This window comes from Syngnathus scovelli, chromosome 13 (genome assembly GCF_024217435.2).
Source record: "Syngnathus scovelli strain Florida chromosome 13, RoL_Ssco_1.2, whole genome shotgun sequence".
NCBI lineage: Eukaryota > Metazoa > Chordata > Actinopteri > Syngnathiformes > Syngnathidae > Syngnathus > Syngnathus scovelli.
This window is the reverse complement of record NC_090859.1, coordinates 14223652-14241945: the sequence shown is the minus strand read 5'-3', so window position 1 is coordinate 14241945 and position 18294 is coordinate 14223652. Positions and strand designations below refer to the sequence as shown.

At 47.6% G+C, this 18294-nt stretch overlaps 1 protein-coding gene across 1 annotated transcript in view; it reads right to left on the bottom strand.

Moving 5' to 3' along the window:
- Nucleotides 1–784: 784 nt before the first annotated feature.
- lamc3 (laminin, gamma 3) overlaps nucleotides 785–18294 on the bottom strand; it is a 35556-nt gene continuing 18046 nt past the window's right edge. Inside the window, exons 10-28 of the mRNA XM_049737285.2 lie at nucleotides 16463–16661; nucleotides 14609–14712; nucleotides 12803–13030; nucleotides 7681–7869; nucleotides 7371–7616; nucleotides 7146–7299; nucleotides 6941–7083; nucleotides 6698–6876; nucleotides 5359–5536; nucleotides 5081–5292; nucleotides 4156–4232; nucleotides 3956–4090; nucleotides 3679–3841; nucleotides 3465–3611; nucleotides 3300–3402; nucleotides 3028–3230; nucleotides 2830–2970; nucleotides 2658–2757; nucleotides 785–2468 (exon numbers count right to left, since the gene is read on the bottom strand). Coding sequence (XP_049593242.1) covers nucleotides 2206–2468; nucleotides 2658–2757; nucleotides 2830–2970; nucleotides 3028–3230; nucleotides 3300–3402; nucleotides 3465–3611; nucleotides 3679–3841; nucleotides 3956–4090; nucleotides 4156–4232; nucleotides 5081–5292; nucleotides 5359–5536; nucleotides 6698–6876; nucleotides 6941–7083; nucleotides 7146–7299; nucleotides 7371–7616; nucleotides 7681–7869; nucleotides 12803–13030; nucleotides 14609–14712; nucleotides 16463–16661 — 3164 coding nt within the window. The 3' untranslated portion in view covers nucleotides 785–2205. The remainder of the gene's footprint in view (nucleotides 2469–2657; nucleotides 2758–2829; nucleotides 2971–3027; nucleotides 3231–3299; nucleotides 3403–3464; nucleotides 3612–3678; nucleotides 3842–3955; nucleotides 4091–4155; nucleotides 4233–5080; nucleotides 5293–5358; nucleotides 5537–6697; nucleotides 6877–6940; nucleotides 7084–7145; nucleotides 7300–7370; nucleotides 7617–7680; nucleotides 7870–12802; nucleotides 13031–14608; nucleotides 14713–16462; nucleotides 16662–18294) is intronic.

The following is an 18294-nucleotide window of genomic DNA, read 5'->3' as shown; positions in this document are numbered from 1 at the left end:
GACTTTGAAGCACTTGAGACATTTTTGTGGGTCCTCTCATGATCGACTCAGTCACCAAATTGGATGTTGCAAAGTGAAACTGGCTTTTGGGGCCGAGTTTTAACACAACATGGGGGGAGTGCTAACTGCTGAGTTATTACAGATTCTCCTTTTATGGCAAGTCATTAAATTTCACTGCCATACTGCGCCCACATGCAGTGATGAAAACTTGTGGTTGAAATTTAGAAACCATTGGATATAATCTCTAGGATGACTTTGCCTTTAAAGGACAATTGCAAATGGGCCAAAAATTCAGACTTTGTTGGCTATTGTTACATTCATCTTGCTCATGTAAGGCAAATTCGACATACTACAAACATTTTTACTAATGAGGCAAAAGCGTGCAGTAGTTGACATGAATGCGCTAATTCCTAAATAGCTAGTTTAGCTAGTAGTTAAGTGAAACCAGCTTAGGGGGTTGATTTTTGTAATTTTAAGAATACTACCTGGTTTGTGGGGCACTAATTGGCCAATTTATGGCACTGCTTGGGGCCACGGCAAAAGTGTTGAAAGAAGACAAAACAAATTGGCACAGCAGCATGAAAGGGAACCTGCTGATTAATGAGAGGCCGGCGTTTCCTTTGCTTTTAATCGAATTAAATTAAATGCTGAAAAAGACACCGGGCGGTGTCACAATTTGTGCTTACGAAGGCCATTTTGTCTCTACGAATTTAGGCGTTGCGAGGCTGACTCGCACGTTTGCTCGCCTTGGTGCGAAACAGACAAGCGGGCTAATTGACTTGACTAATTGGTTCGATACGTTTTAATTAGATGATGTGACAATCTGCAAAACACCAAAGGATGTGCCCCGACCGCGATAATAATGAAGCGGGCGTTATCAATATTGATCTGCTTAATTCAATCATGTATTGTGCAAGCTGATGAAAAAAAAAGTTCTTGCAAAAAAGGTAGTTTAACGCCACCACCAGTCGATTGCTGAGTCAAGCTAGCTCTTGTTAGCATTTTTGGTCTGTTTTCATCATGGCCGCCCTTGCGGTGATTAAGGGGTCCATCGTGGACAAACGCCCGCTGTGACTCAGTGGCATTCGTTACTGCACTGACTCAGCAGGTCCTGGTGTTTAATAGCTTGCTGATGCCGCTGCTTTTTTTTTTTTTTTTTTTTTTTGCAAGGTGTCACCATTAATTGCGCTTCGGGCGTATAGGGAAATCGTTCACAAAGCAAGGCGATGACAAAGTCGCTTAGTCACCGCACGTTTTACTTTATAGATCACGTTTGAACATTTATGAGCTGTACAGGTTATGTGCTAAGTCACATTTTTCCATATTTGACCATCTATAATTTGGACAAAATGTAAAAAAGGGCTTCTTTTTTTTTAACCGCATGTTAATTTTAACATGGTATGTTATTATTTCTTGTCGTAGCAAATGCGGTGAGGACGCCATTTCAGAGTACTTTCGTCATATCTATTTTTGTTTTTTTAAGTCTTTTTTTTCCGCCCCCACATCATTGCTGACATAGTTTTGTGCTTTGAGCCAAAAGGCAACCAGAAGGGAAGAGCAGTGTCACTGTGAAAAGATCTCTGATTTGAAAAGATTGCTGCTATTTTGCCAGAAAAGTGGCGCAGCGGGAAGTTGCCATTAAATGCTTTCCCCTGATGCATTCACAGGAAGAACATTTTGATATAATACCCGCAACGTTGTGTTTTGAGGTTACTGCTGATTTGGAGTGACTGATGTTCTGTGGCTGGTCAGCGCTTTTCAAAATAAAACCTTTTTGTCTCATAAAAACAACTCATAATTTAAACCGTTCTGTAAATAAATCAATTCTTGTCAGACCCCCCCAAAAATTATTTTTTGTCGTATTTCAAACATGTTTTATGTTATAAGAAAATAGCACTGCGGTGTATAAAACATAATAAAAGACATTGGAAAGAAATAAACTGCTGTTCTAAAGTGTAAACACTGTACATGCTGAAGGATTTGCGTGTTTTGATGTGTGCCTTTGAAGGGGCGTGGCCTAGTGCATGACATCAGTAGCTATAGTTGAGTCAGCCGGTTCTTTCAATGTGAGCGTCTGGGTGCGAGTTGTGGCCTACAGCAGCAGCTCCATTTGAGTGTTCTCATCTCAACGCAATGCACAAAAGAATGACATCCGAGTCGGGTCACTCTGAGGTCAAAGTACCGGCGTATCCTTTAGTCCCGTGGTTAGCCGCGGCGCTTGCCGCCGGCCTCAGCACAGGAAGGCGGCAAGTGGAGCGCGATGTCCCTCAGACTGTCTCTCTCCCGGACCATCTCTTGCACTTCCTGTTCCAGGAGCGCCAGGCGGCTGCGCTGGCCCTCTGCCGCCGCACGCAGGGTTCCGATCTTGGCGCTCAGCGGGGGACCCTCCACGCTGCCGCGCAGCGTGCTCAGGCGCCGCGCCGTCTCGTTCAGGATGCGCTGGAAACGCTCCAGAGGCACGCTGGCGTCTGCGGCCGAGAGGACAGATTGAAGAGAGAATGGCAAAACGGCAAATCGCTAAACCCACGCAAAGGCTGCTCTGGTAGACAGTTTGTGGTTCTTGAAAGTCCAAATATTAAGAGAATTCATTTTCATGAATATATTTATTTAAATTTTTATTGGAATTGGAAGGGTTGAAGAGAAAACGTAGTAGTTACCAATTTTGTCAATGAGCTGGGTGAGGGTTTGCGAGTAGGCCTCCAACTGCATCTTGGCCGCCTCCATGTCCTTCCTCACGTCGGCCAGAGAGGGCGCCGACTAGAACGTTAAGGCTTGCCTGAATATTTCGATTGAACCATTCGGGCGACTACGGTAAGTACGACACCGTACCTCGGACGGCACGTGAGCCTTTGCGCTCTCAGCTTGCGACGTCTGCGCGTCCAGACTTTCCAAGGCGGATTCCACGTGGGAGCCGAGGTGGGCGAAGGCGGTCCTGGTGTGCTTGGCTTGCGTCAGGAGGCCTTTCGATTCCTAGAATCACATGCGGGTGGTTTCGCCGTTCACAAAGCTCAGCTCTCGTTTGCGTACCTCAGCCACGGTGTTGGCGGTACGCTCCGCTTCCTGAGAGACGTTTTTGGCAAGGTGGGAGTTTTCGCGAGCAGGCTGAAGGGTCTCTCGGATCTCCGAGACCAGTTTGGTGACACTGGCCAGAACTTTACCCTCCAGGGGCTTCTTCTTCTTCATAGCAGCCCGAGTCTGAGTCTGCAGACGAGGCCATTCGCGCACCATGTCTGGGTGGGAAATGAAAAGGATACAAAAGGTTGCCACAAAATCCCAATTTTTTTTTTTGTCAGCCTCACTTTCAAGATCCCGATGCAGGCTGATTTCTTCTGACTCCGCCCCTTTTCCTGCCACCACTGAAGCCAAGGCAACCATTTTGGCCCACTGAGCTCGCCCTTGCAGCTGAAGGAGTCAAAACAGCAATCAGCACGCTGCCGTTCGCTGAGCGCCTCGAATTTCATCACCTCATCTGCGTCCTTTAGAATTTCCCGCTTAGCGTTGACATCCGCCGCCAGGTTGCGAGTGTCGTTGGCCATCTCGCCGATGAGGTCGTCTTTGGAGCCGACGCTTTGATCCAGTTCTTGAGTCTTTTCCAACAACGAGCCGGCGCGCTAAACAGCGGCAAGAAAAGTCAGCAGCAGAAAAACGATACGGGTTTCTTACATTTACGGCGGTTACCTCGGCAACCGCTCGACTGGCGTTTGTGCGGCTGAGCTGCGACGAGACGTTACGCAGGGCGAGCTGCAGCCCGACGACGTCCTTCTGTTGGGCCTCGTCGTCGGCAACGCTTTGGTTCGCCCAGGCGGTCAGATTTTGCCGCTGCTGCCGCATCTGGGTCATTCTGAAATGACATCATCATTCATAACGGTCTAGTCTATTTTCTGTTAGCATTAAGCTAGCACCCAAAGCCGTTTGGTCATTTTAAATACTTTCGAGTGTAAACATCTTTGCTTACCGTCGCGTCAGGTCCTCGACGTACTCGTCGGTGGAGTTGTCCTCCAGGAAGTCCGTCAGTAAGGCGATGGCGTGCTTTGAAGTGTTGAGCGCCCTGCCGGCCACGACCTCCATGCGCTCGGCGGCGTCTTCGTGGCTACGAGTGCGTAAAACGGGAAGTGTTGAACAAACGAGTGACGCGTGACAAAGTGACGTACTCACCTTTTCTTGAGGGCTTGAGACTCGTTCACCATCATCTTCCATTGATTCGATCCCGAATCAATTTCAAAAGGAATGATCTAGCAAGGGAACACATTTCTTAATTATTTTTGGGCTTATTGAGATTTTTTGGGGATAATAAACACTGCTGAGTGATTGGAGATTCGTCCTTGACTTTGTGGTCGTGCCTTGCTATCAGACAATGACAAAAAAAACCTGTTTAATCATGATAGACGTGCGCACCCAAAAGTTTGGGAACTGAATTAAAAATAGGTCGCAACTTTAAAAGTCTGGCACCATTCAGAGAAGCAGTCTGTGGGAAAATGGTGGCCTGCCATGTCACCAGACTCACCTTGTGAACTTTTTAATATCTTGCACGGTTCAAAGCGGGGTCACAAAAAACAACATCATCATCATCGTCTCCTGCCATCCTGTCTCCATTTTATTTGGGATCATGCAAATGAAACAAATATGTGGAAAATACATCAACAATTGATGCCTTGGTTCCCCGCCTGCACATTTTTTTGTCTTCCCTCCCTGCCGATTTTGCTGCTCAAAAGGTGGAGAAGGATGAAGAGGAGGCGGCTGGATGAGGAATGAAAAGATTTGCTTTGAAGGTTTGCTTTGGTGGGGATTTGGTGGCCTATAAAAGGTGGCTGGGCTCCAGAAGGTTGGAAGCAATCCTCCTTTTACAGCGGCGGCGCCGCCGCCTTAAAGCACCTCGTCAAACATGTATGACTCAAAACTCAACACGGAAGAGACGATATTTTGACGATGCGGGGCCACTTTGGATCCGTCAATGGCCGCCTCCTAAAAAAATCTTACAAAATCATCTAAAAACGATAATAAAATAATAAAAAATAAAAATAATAAATAATGATGTTATATAAAAAATATTACTTTGATGTGCTTCAAATTAAGAACCCACCATGAGGTCCAGGTCCTTTGTGGCCCTCTTTAGTTGCGTCTGGGCCTCGCCGACCATCAGCGCGATCCCGGCTAACGTCCGACACGCCCCTCCTTCTTCTTTGGACTCGTCGCTGCAGTTGGAAGCGGCCGACACGTCGCGCAGGCGAGCCGCCAGAGCGCCCGCGGACACCTCCAGCGAGGAGAATTGTCCTACGAAGGCCTCCTGAGCCTCTGGAAGTGAAGAAAAGACCCCCCAAAAAAAAAGGAATTGGAATCCCGGAGTGTGTCCGCGTTTACCTTGGAGAGCCAAAAATTCCTCCAGCGCGTTGGGTAACGTTGGCCCGTCCCGTAGGTTCTCGTGAGTGGTGTCGGTGGGAAATCCCAGCAGGGGGCGCCGCTTGGTGAATCGGCTTCGGCAATCCGAACCGGCCAGGAGCTTTTCGGTGTCCTGCAGGCTTGTCCTCAGCTTCTCCGCCTGGAACAACGCTAGCATTTAGCACTCGGGGTGTGCAAAAATTGAACGAACAAGAAAAAAAATGGGACTTATTTATCGGGAGGAGGGAAATGCGACAGTCCGACAAAAGCAATGAATAAATGAATCGCAATGGAAAGATAAGCGGGGAATGAACACATGCTCGCCATTTATCTACCTTTAGCGCCTTTCACAATTCCTGTAAAAAAAAAAAAAAAAAAAAAAAATCCCGTGTCTCCGGTCTGTATAACTCGGACTGATGCTGAATAAGCGGCCAAAGTCGCTTCAGGAAATTTTCCAGTGAAATATCAGTAGAGCCAGCATTTTTCCGCCATTGCCTTTTAGCCCATTTTGCACAAAAAAAAAAAAAAAATAGATAAATAGCAAGCACCCACCGCGATTTATCACTCAGTGTCAAAAAAAGCCCAGACCCAAAAACGAAAAAAAAGCTGTTCTTATTCATCCCAAGGAGGGAGATGAAGTATTCCGACAGAAGCAATGAATAAATGAATAACAACGGTCAGATAAGTGGCGAATGAAAGGCCGCTTCATATCTAACAAAGCGGGAAGGGAATTTCTCCAGATATGAGATTTCACAAAAAAAGTCCGTCAATGTGCGGGACATTTGTCCACAGTCGGAAGCATTGTTTTTTTTTTTTTCCCTCCCCAGAAAGGTTGGAACACTTGTCACCGCTGACATTGTTTTAACCGGCTTTTTCCTTTCAAGATCCTCCTCGGTTTCCGATTTTGCCGACGTGCTCGTTTGTCTTCCAAGCGGGCGGGCGGGGCGAGAGAATGCTTACTTTACTCTTTACCGATAATTCCAACAACTGAATGTAGTTTTAATCCTGATTATCAGTGACGAGATGACCTTTCTGAGGCGCTCATTATTAATCGAACAACTAATTGGTGTCGTCTGAGGCTTTATGTCTCGCCTGTTAATCGCGGCAACAAAATGGAGGTGGTTTTAATTGGCACAGTTCATTCTGGCTTTTATGGGGGGCTTTAATTCTTATTATTATTTCGACAACTAAAGGGCCTTCGGGGAAGCTTTCATTCTTATTTCAACTGATTGGCCCTTTTGGGGCTTTCGTTTGCACAGTTCAATTTGACAGCTAAATTGTATTTTTGGGGGGGGGCTTGAACTTTTAGTTGTGAAGGCACCTGCTGCTGCACCAGTCCGTAGCAGGCGGGACACTCCTGGCACTGGTGCGTGCCTCGGTGTAGGAAGTGGTTGGGCCGGCATTTGTCACACTTGGAGCCGGTGAAGCCGGGCCGACACGGACACGTGCCGTTGGCGTGACAGCGCATGGAGACGGAACCCATCGGGTCGCAGTCGCAGGCTGCCGGGAGAACGAGCAGAAGTTGGAAATCTGGCAGCGGGCTCGATCTTGAAAAAAAGCGTACCTCTGCATCCTCGTGACGAGAATCCAAAGAAGCCCGGTCGACATGCGTCGCACAGCCGTCCCTCCACGCCGCCTCTGCACAAGCACTGCCCCGTGACCGGGTGGCAGGTAACGGACGACGAACCGATGGGGTGACACGAGCACCTGGAGGGAGCCCATGTTCCTCAAAGTGCTCTTCAGCTGAGTTCTCCTCGGCGTGGCTTTACCTCTCGCAACCTACGCCGTGCCGGAGGTTGAAAAAGCCTTCCCGGCAGTGGCCGCAGTCCCGCCCGGCCACGTGTTCCAGGCACGTGCAACTTCCCGTCTCGGGGTGACACTCTGTAGCGTGGCCCGAGGTTCCTGCGGGGTTGCAGCTGCACGCTGGAGATGACAATTCATTTTACATGAGGAGATATTTTGGTGGACTTTGGTGGACTCGACCGACCACTCACGCTTGCACTTCAGTCCGGGCGCGTCACTGCGAGCGTCGCCGTAGTAACCTCGGCGACAGCTCTGGCAACGCTCGCCCTCGGTGTTCCCCGCGCACTTGAGGCAACGGCCGGTCAGGCGGTCGCACACGCCCACCGCGTTGGGGTCCACGTTACCGCTGCAGTCGCATCTGACGCACTCCCGTGCCGTCCCCGAACGCCCCAGCGGGTCGCCGTAGTAACCGTCATCACACATCTGGCAGCGGGAACCTGTCGACGGGAGGGAGGGCGGAGTCAGACCGTGACGTTAGCGCCGGCGGAGCGGGTCACTCACCTGTTTGTCCGGCGGGGCAGTCGGTGCACAGCACCTGGTCCGACTCTGGCAGCTGCACGCAACCGCTCCCACCGGGGCAAGGGCAGGGCTGGCAGTCGCTCGGCGTGCCAATCAAAGCGTTGCCGTAGTAACCGTGCAGGCAGCGCTCGCAGGTCAGCCCGCCGGTGAAGTCTGAGCACTCACACTCGCCTGGAATAGAAATAAAAATGAGCAAAGCTGTAAACTAACATCAAGTGCTCAGTTTTCAGACATGTTGAGCCCCTCCAAAAAATGACTCCAGGACACAGAAGATGCAGTTCTAGTCATTCACCAGCCGGAGGCGCTGCGTCCTTGACACTCATCTCAACTTGGCTCCAAAACTCTTTCCGAGAAAGACAAGCGGACTCGGCCAGGCCGTAATTGCCTTCAAGGGAGGGAGGGAGGCGATTCCCTCGAGCTACCGGCAGGCAGATTAGCATGCCTATGAAGTAGTCCCGGGGAAAACAATAACAAAAACATATTTAAATCCTGGAGCTGTGTCCATAAACATTTTTTTTTGAAAAATACCAGATTAATTATGCTGTTTTCATGAGTTATTATGCTGCAAGAGTGATAAATCACGGAAGCCGGCGAGTGCTTTATCTAATTGCATCGGCGCCGAACGTGACATGTCGTGCTGAAGTGGCATCGGCGTTTGCTAGCAGCTTCATTTAATCGTACATCTCGTCATGGGATGTTGCCATTATTTATTCAAGGCCCGCAACAATGCAATATTAAACACGCTGCAAGATCAGGAAGCGTTCGTCGACTTAATACCGAGCATGGCCAGACAGTCAACTTGAGTTTAAAGTGTCGGGCGGGACTGTTCTCACCCGCACGTTGTCAAATGATTAAACATGAGGAGTCACTCGATTATATATTTTTTTTGTCAGTTTAAGCTGAGCCAAAGATGAGGTTGCCACGGCGACAGTGGAGATGCGGTCTCCCTTTTTTATCGAAGCTTTATCACCTGGATGACTTTGAAGCTGTTATTTTAACGTAAACCGACATGGCCGTTCCGCCTTATCCGACTGCCTGGTAGATTTACACCTTTTTGTTAAACGGGGCAAAGAATCGTCTTCAAAATGGTAGCAAAGCGACGACACGATGATGAATTTAACAGTAACGCTGACTTTACCGAGTGTGAAGATGACTGAGCGGGATATGAGGCAGAAGAAGGGCCTGCGCCACACCGCCATTGTCATTCTGAGACCGTTTTGTCCATTTCAATTCAGATGGCAACAGGCAGAAGGTGAAATTTGATTGGAAGCAACATCCAACAAACGCATTCATATTATTTATTGTGCTAGCTAAGCTAACGAGGCAACACCCTTGCTAAAAATGCTAAGGCTAAGCTAGCAGGCTTAGCATGAGAAGCAAACAAGGCTAGTTATGAAGCCTAATTTTAATGCTATGGGGCCAAGATACCTTCAATAGTTAAGTAAGGCTAATGCTAATGTTCTAAGGCCATGCTACTTTCCGTCAATATTTGTACAGGTGACGTCGCTATCCATGCTAAGCAAACAAGGTGAGTTGCGCACTCTCAGTTTGTTTATTATCTGATGCTAAAGTCAAACTTCTGCCCGCCTCGGAACAGGACACACTCTGCAAAGAGAATTCCCTGCTCCACTTCCGCCCTCCCCGCCGGGAGCGTCTGTCTCTCCTGCAGACTCATTAAAGAAGATCCCAGCGGAGCGACCGCATCGACCTGCAGGAGCGGCCGACCCGTCCTAACCCTGTAGACGCTTTCCAGAAAGCTTGAGACTGGGCTCAGACTGGCTGGGCTTTCCAGGCTCCAAACCATAATGAGGTCACCTCGGGTTTAGCGCTAGCTCACTTAGCTGCAAACAAGCAGCGAGAATGATGGCTGATGCTGACAAAAAGCATTTTACATTATTCTGCCACCATACTATTCAGTATTTTACAACAACCTCACATCTTTAGAATGGACCATTCTCAAGATGAACCTGTCCTAGAGTATGATGGCAAAATATTTGAACGTAAATACTAGCAAGATGGATGAAGCTGAATTGCATATCCTCGGAATTTTCATTGGGTGGAGCGTGCCGGTGAACTTTGATAACTCACCATAAAACATAAAACAGCTCCATAAGGTCATGGAAGAACAAAACCTCCCACCCTTGAGATTCATAGTCAACCCCCCCTACTGGCAAAAAAAAGTATAGACGCAATAACTCTGCCCCCCCCCCCCCCCCCCCCCCTCGCTCTGATTTGTTTGCAGCTTTTGCACTCATCCATCAGTCGCTGCCGCCTGCGAACCACACGTGCCCGCGAGCAGACAAAAGCCCAAACAAACAAATAAATAACATTCTTACAGTCCGGAGTTCAGCACATACTTGTTTGTCACGTTGACATTTGTACCAGGCCAACTTTTGGGGGGCTGGAATAATGCGCGGCTCTTTTGCATGGCTTAAATGTCACAAGTGCCGCAGTGTGGTGGGAGAAGCCAAGAAACACAAGAAACCCTTTTTTTTTTTTTTTTAGAGTCTCTTACCGGAGCAAAGGGAATGAGAAAAAATCAGAAAACTGCCTTCAAAAGGAGAATACCTGTCTCATTGCATCAATTAACGTACAAGCAAACGCTAAGGCTATTAGCATGCTAGCCTGTGAGTCATGTTTACCAATAAAAGACCCCCCCCTCCACACACCCTCCTCCTTCTTAAACGGATGTTTAAATGTCATCTCTCAGAGGCAATGAGCACAAAAAGTCGAGCGAGAAGTTGACAAAGCAGTCGAGCATCGCCGACTGGGCTGCTCGGGTGCGAGGTCACCGGGGGTGAAAAAGCCGCAACTTTAGGCTTAACCCTAACCCGACGAAGGGACAAAGACGGGGAGGGTATGTTTGGCTAAAGTTGAATCACTTGGGCTGTTTGGGATGGGGGTGACATTTCTCATTTGGTGCACAAATATGAATTTTCCAATGTGCTGCTGTTGCGCGACTGCAAACAAGCGGCACGACGCGGCGAGCGTTAATAAATCACGATTAGGAAGCTCCGACTTCCCGCCACGTCGGCTGAATAAATTCCGTTCCCCAGATCACGTTCGTGCTCCTCCCGTGATTACGTGGCGATTAGGATTCTGGGCGGAGGAATGGCGGGTCGGGGATGCCTTACTGACTCTCTTGACAATATTTTCTATTGTTCGTGCAATAAAATCGAAGCCCGACGACGGGGCTAATTTTAGCTAGCGGGCGCTAAAGGACACCCCGTGGGATGGTTGTAAAGAGCGACTCAAGAGGACACGCTTGTTTCATCATTAGCATGCGTGCTAGGAGCGGCATGTAAATAGCTTCAAAGTGCCAGCTATACTTAGCTCATTAGCGCAAATGAAGTCGACAAAGTTTGGATCGAACTTTTGTGACTACAAAGTTTGTCCTCAGCTAGCTTTGCCACGTGAAGTAAAATGGCAGACATCAACTGGACGCTTGACTTGGTACAAGGCAGAATTTGATTGTAGTTGGTCTCAAATGTCAACGTGGAGGCAAATAAGATTGTGAGCCTCCTGTAAACACCGTCAATGTCTTACAATCTAGAGTTTGAAAGTAAGTGAAAAGGCTCCACCGAGGCATAACATTGTGGAATTTCTTAGTACTGTTTATATAACTCCATTTTGTTTTGGCTCCTGTTTATTTTTTTTAAGTAATTCCACTGTCGGTTACTCGAAACAGGAAGAATGAAAACAGTAAATATTTCAGGGTCAGCCTAGTTTTTTTTTTTTTTTTTAAATGCGTTGAACATTTAATGGATGTCAGTGGGCAAATATTCTATTAATAGAAATAACATTTATCTATATATTTATCTTCCATCATGTTGGAAGATGTGCCTTGCTCGGTCGGTGCTGCTGTTTTGGTTCGCAAATTCGCAAAGCCTTTTACAATTAAAGCTTCTTTTCTAAGGGTGAGCAAACACATGAAAGGGGAGCCGTAGCAAAAAAAAAAAGAAAAAAAAGAGTGTTCAGGAAGCGCTGCAGGATGAAGACGAAGCGAAGAGCAGGTGCAACCAGGACGAAGGAAGGGAGATGAAAAAGAGCAAGAACAAGCCGGCGAGTGTTTCGAGGAGAAAAAAAAAGAGCCTGTCGCAACACAAAGAGCCGCAAGCAAATGAGACGTCGTTGGCGGAGTGGCGGCTAACCAATCTAATCAGGCGCTCATCAGAAAAAGGAGCAGAAGAACGCCATTAAAAAAATGTATCTAATTAAATGAAGGCTTTTGTAATTAATCAAAATCAATCAAATACATTTTTCTTCACACAATAAGCAATCATTTCCTATTTAATATAAGCAATAGTGGCTGCTGTTCTTATTTTGTCCTGTGGGGGTCGGGAACGAGCTTTCAAATGGTTTCCCCCACTTTCAAAACAATAAAGAAGAAACATTTTAATGTCTTGCCTGTTTGTGGGCAAGTAATGCTTAAAAGATTTGAATAGCTATCAAATAAATATGTTTTTGTCCATTTTTTGCACTTTTAATTACCTCCCTCCTACATAATCAAATTGATAACAAACACAATGTAAGCGCCAGTCGCAGCTGGCGGCGTCTGCAAACTGGGTCGAGATTGAGGAACGATAAAAGATGGGAGAAAAATCTCTGTCTTCTTTCTAAAGGGAGGGGGTTGCTTATTTTTTCTTTTTTGCCTTTTCCACTCACGAGAGCGCGACTCCGTAAAAGACACTCCAAGAAGGCCTTGTGCGCGCACATCAATATAAATAAATAAACTTGCCATGTTTGTGCCGCCCAACGGCTGCCGCGTTACTATTTTACAGAACATCGCCTGCGGGAAGTGAATCAGAAAACCCACACTTGGAAAGCAGTATAAAACAGAATTCACTTGTGAATTATGTATTGGGGGGAAAAAAGTGTCACATTTATGCTTTACAGCTAATCGTGGGGAGGACACTGGATGTTCCAAATCCATTTGCAGTAGGTGGAAATCTACAACTTTTTTATTTTTTTTATTCAGTTTTACCCCTCCTAGACACCATTTTAACAAACAATAATGGTTTGCGATTAGGCCAAAACCGTGTCTAATGAGAATAATTATTAGTGATTTGGCACCATCTAGTGGCATCCTTTGGCAATCACAAACCTGTCTCTGGGTGGCAAGTTCCGTGCTGATGGCAGTCGCAGGGGACACACGTGGAGAAGGGGCCGCCGTTCGGGACCTCCCGTGTGAATCCGGGCGCGCATCGCTCGCAGAACTGGCCGACGAACCCGATGGGACAGGTGCAGCTTTCCACCCAGGGGGCAGGGGGCGCCGTCTCGCCAGCGGCGGGGGATGCCGAGGCCAGATGGACCGCCGAGAGCTGGGATGTGTCTGGAGATGAGACACAAGCAAAAGACATTGTTGACTTGGAGAGATACCAAGAAGTTGGGATTCCAAGGAAGCAGACATGCTAACCACCGCTAGCACCTCTGTGCTAATGATTTTCTACTTTTGTCCCACAGAGTGCCTTTCAGACAGAGGCGTCAAACCTTCATGTCAAAATTCCATCAAGGCTGCTCTCATCTGCCATCTTTCGGCGCTCCAACTCTTTTTCTTTTTTTTTTTAACAGTACAGAAAGAGAGGAAGCTAGTTACCTGTCGTTATTTTAATGAGGGCAAAATCTGGCGCCTCTGTGCTTAACATCCTCAGCAATTTAAACCCAAAACCGGAATTTGACTTCTCTGACATGCACGATTGATGGAGATCTTTTCATTCCTCTAAATTCGGCGCCTAATTTCACACTTTTGACTCCTCTTCGGCGCTATTAAAATTCCGAAGGCGTGCCGCCGAGGAGGCAATCCGGGCCCGTCTTATTACGCCGCCGCTCCGCAAACGAAGGCGGCGTTCATTAAAACGGACAGAATGTCGGCACGGCCACTCGTTAGAAGCGGTCACGTCACGGTCCGCCTTCTTCGCTCACGTCGCCCTCATTACGCCGCCAATGGTTTTCATCCGTCTGCGGCCAAACGGGACGGCGTCACGCCTCGGTCAGAGGGAAACGCCGCCGCCGCTGAAGCGCTCCTCACATGAAATGGAGAATCCCCATGAAAAATGATGACGGTTAAATGACCAGCGAGGTTGCCGCCACCGGTTTCTCGACATCTATGTCAAGCCGCTTTTAATGGGGAGGAAAAATGTGAACTCCAGGGGACACATGTTCCCTGTCTCCCTGCAGCGACATTACATGGAAGCTAAAAGCCTGGCGGTGGCCGCTCAGAGCAAAATTACTTTCCGCTCTCTTTTAATAAGAAGAAGAGCCCTCTATAACATGGTACTTTATACAACAGACAGTAAAAGCACACTTTAATAAAGTGTAGAGTTCAATTTTTTGCTTCAGCGCAATGGGAATTGTGCTGTGCCTTCTGGTGTTTGCGCCTTGGCCACAAGGGGGCAGTATGAAACACAAATACACTGCAACTTTGATTTTGTAGGGGCGACGATCCCAAAAAAGGATATTAGCTTAGCAACGGCGTATCCACCCATTAAATATCTATGACTCATTTCTTTTACTACACATCTTTTGAAATTGCTATTTTCGATAGCGTACACAGTTGTTATTTTCTTCTCTAATGGCATCCGGTTGTTGCGGAGATGAAAAACGAAACCATTTCAAGAGTGAGTGAGCAACATTTGGGAATAAACGTCCTCTTTCTAGCGCTGGGTACAGCTCGCCGTGTTCTCCGCTCTTAAAATTTTATGCTCAAATCCTTTCTGCCGCATTCCAATTATTGATGAGCATGTGACAGTGCGTCGTCTACACAAGGAAATGTCCCAGAAAAAAAAAAAAAAAAAGGAAAAGCTTTCTAATTTGGATTAAGGGCAGAAACTGCGAGAAAGTTTCCGAAAAGAAAAGCCCGGGTTGTGTCTGCGACGGCCACTGGAGGCGCCGATGCGCTCAGGTAACTTACAATTGAGTCCTCCGGCGTTGATGATGCGTAGCGCCGTCACGTTGCGCAGGAGGCGGCGAAACTCCACGACGGCCAGCTTTGGCGTCATCTGGCTTTCATCAAGCCTGCGACGACACGAGAACACATCCTCTTAATTTCCCGCAGATTAAACAGCAGATGTGCAGCGCCTCTTTGATCACACTTTAGCCGCAGCGCGCCAGTAATCTTCACATTTGGGGATGATTACAAGCTTCCCGCCACACACATTATATGCCAAGATGTAAATGTGCTGACTCTGACATCTTCGGGGGCCTTGACGCTTGAGCTTTACCCAGACGGCTGCGGGATGATCTGTAAATGCCACGCGGCGACACATCTGACATGTACCGTAGCGCCATGTTTGATTGCCGCCGCCGTAGGTGCTGCGTCAGCTCCCCTACCTGAAGACGAATCTCACATTCGCCGAGGCAAGTGCAGCGGTTGGAAAAAGTTGAGATTGAACTTGTCAAACATTCAGATTGCTCAACAGGGTGGATATTTGGAAGGCTAATGTTAGCATGAACAATCAATTGGGATTTCCCAATGATAAAGTGAACGTGTTAAATTTGACCAGTCACGTGACTCGGGACTAAACACAAGCCAAAGAACAAGCCAATTGAAATCTGGCGCCGAGCTTTGGCATTTCCATCGGTGTCCATGACTCCCGTCTAATTAAAAGAGAAGTGATCACAAAGCGGGCCTCCGAGGGGGCCGACCAAGATAAGCGGGCACAGTGAACAAATTCGGGCGCGGCGCTCGCCCCCAAGGGAGGGCCATTGTCCCGCCATAATCAGTGGCGAGCAGAGTGTGGCCGTCATTAAGACCGAGCTCGCTCCATCAGCAAGCCGCGAGATCATCATTGGACAAAAGAGCCGCACTGGTGTCAACACCACTTTTAGGGAAACAAACAGTGCTGAGCTCATTTGATGGGATTGCGAATTTTTTTTTGGGCTCTGAAATATGATCTCTCGCAATAAGCGAGGATTCGCCGTAGTTGCTTTTCTCAAGTGGTGTGTTTGATCCAAAAAGGCAAACAGGGCGCCGTTGTTTGCCCGGCTCAGCTCATCTCAACCAATCATCGCCTCCGCTTATCTTTTGGCCCACGGCTTAAATCCTCGCGGCGCAATTTAATCGACAGCGCCGCGATGGCGTGATGATCTTAGCACCGCCTAACGTGTTTACCCGACTGGAATTTGGAGGCTGCTAGTTAAGAGATGGGACATTTTTCACAATAGTTCCACTATTTGGCAAGCATCCCCTCTTCTTGAATGTCAAATTCCTAACGGCGGCTTTGAGTCTTTTTGTCGGAGAAATTCCTCTTTCGGCCCTCGTTTGGTTTTTACATAAGGTGCAGGCGGCACACGCACTTTTGGCAGAAGGTTGCGTCACATTTTTGGCTTCGGGGCTTTCAACCAACGTGAGAGCTCTGCTGAAGAATGAAAAGAACTTTTAATCATGTTTTATTTAGAAATAAATTTTGTAATCTCCACAGTTTTTTTGTAATATTTCAACTATTTAATTTCATTCTTTTATCATCAAGTCCAAATACAGTGTAGTATCTCTTGGCAAAAAAATAGCGCTTCATTTTTGATTTTTACGATACGTACAACGGTACAAGTAGTATTTCCTTTCCTGTGTGTCCCAACTGTAAGAGAATTTATTCTCGCCTGTGGCTGATCTATTCCCATTCCGAGCACGATTATATGTTCGGGGCAAGGGCGAGAACTTGTGGAATAAGGAAAACAATTGAGGAAATAAAAAATAAAAAAAAGGACTGACATAGAGAGCATATATGCAGGAGACAAGAATCCTCTGCTTGTAAGAATTTGTTTTTACCTGAGGAAAAAGGTTTCTTGCGGCGAGAGGGCAGGGTCGCCCTGTTGGACGCGGCCGGGCGTGAGTTCGGCGCCGAGGGTGATTCCGTCGCCGTCGAGCATGGCGGCGACGCGCTCGGGAAGCAGTTCCGGGCTCTCCGAGGTGAAGGTGACGGAGAGGAGCTGGCCGTAGCTGTGGCTCTGGTCACCCGTAAATTTGTCTAACAGAGAAGCAAGTCAGCAGTTTGAAAAGTTTTAAATTAAATTTATAAGCGTTCACTCCTTAATGTGTGGAAAAAAATGTAATTTTTTTTTTTTTTTTTATCATACAGCAACCTTTTTGAAATTCCAAACGGTTCACAAAAAAAAAAAAAAAAAGCAAAAGCGCAGGACGGTGCAATTAAAAAGTTACCCTCTTGCCAGTGATAAGTCTTTCCATATTTTTACATATCTTTCTTTTTTCTGCTGGCGTAGGAAGATGCCTTTAATGACGCTCGTCGAGGGAGACGCTTTTACACCGGGGGAGGCGAAAGGCAATTTATAAAGCAATCCAGCATTGTCACATTGCAACATGCAAATAAACAGCAACTTTTGAATCATGAGGAAATTGAAAAATCAGATTCAATAAAAACCTGGAGAGCCCAAATGGTTCATTGGAAAGGGGCGTCGAATGTTCTTAAGTGGTCCCTGCTTCGACATCATCAAGAGTCGTCATGGCGACCTGTTTTTTTTTTTTTTATGCCTCACTGGAGTGCTTAGCTTGGTGTGAATGAAGCAAGCGCCATGTGTCCTTGTGCTGCTTTATTTTTATGCTCCACTTAAAGATTCAAAACACAGGGAAAAGTTGGCGCGTCTTTTTTCCCCGTTTTCTCGTGCATTAAATAAATGGCGCTCCTCAAAGAAATGCTTGAAGGCCGGCTTGAACAAATGGAGACGCTTCCCAGTTTTGACCTCTCCCCAAAATAGACGTGTCTTTGTTTACCTCGTGCACTTGAACAAATAAACGCCTCCTCTCAATTAAATATCTCCCTGCTTGCGTTGTGCGCTGGAATAAACAAACATTCCTCAGCACGTTCGAGAGTCGCTTGCCATTTTCTGTCGGAAGAAATAAACACATCTGTTTCTATTGTCCACTTGAAGTGTCTCCCCTCACTCACTCAAAACATGAACCCCCTCCCCAAATAATCGCCTGCACCCATTTGATTTTCCTACTTTCCTCGGTGGCACTTTTCTTTCCTCGCCAGATTGCATGAGGGCCTCAAGTGAGACGACCCCACCCCTCCACCCTCAAGTCCTGCTCGGCAGCTGCTCTCCACCGGTCGGACTGGCGGTGGCGCCGCGGGGGACCCCGAATCCGCCTGTGTCAAGGATCAAGCAGATGTCCGGGATCACGCTCGTGTCCAGCCAACTGCTATCATACCGTTAAGTTTGTTCCACTTGACACTGCAAGATGTCCACTCCAAATGAAAAACGGATGCTGAAGCGCCCAAGAGTGACGTCCCCACAATTCAACCCCCCCCTACTTTCACGCTATCTGCGGAGCTGTCGCCGCCAAGTCCGACACCCACTTGTCAGCCGCCATTTGGGAAGGCACCAGCGTGACGCGTGGTCCCGCCGAGTGTCGGCTTATGTCTCGGGAGCCGTGTGAATGGCTAAGACCGTCTTTGGTCCGCTTGGAATTTCTTAAAAAGGATTGATGGAATCCCGCCCTCCTGGCGACTGCCGAGGGTGGCGAGCGGCCGCGCAAATCCGCTCGCGTAAATCTGACAATTTGCGTCCGATAACATGGTAGCGACAACAAAAAACACAAAATGGGGGAATGTTGGATTTAGTTAGTTATTTCGCATTTCGCCG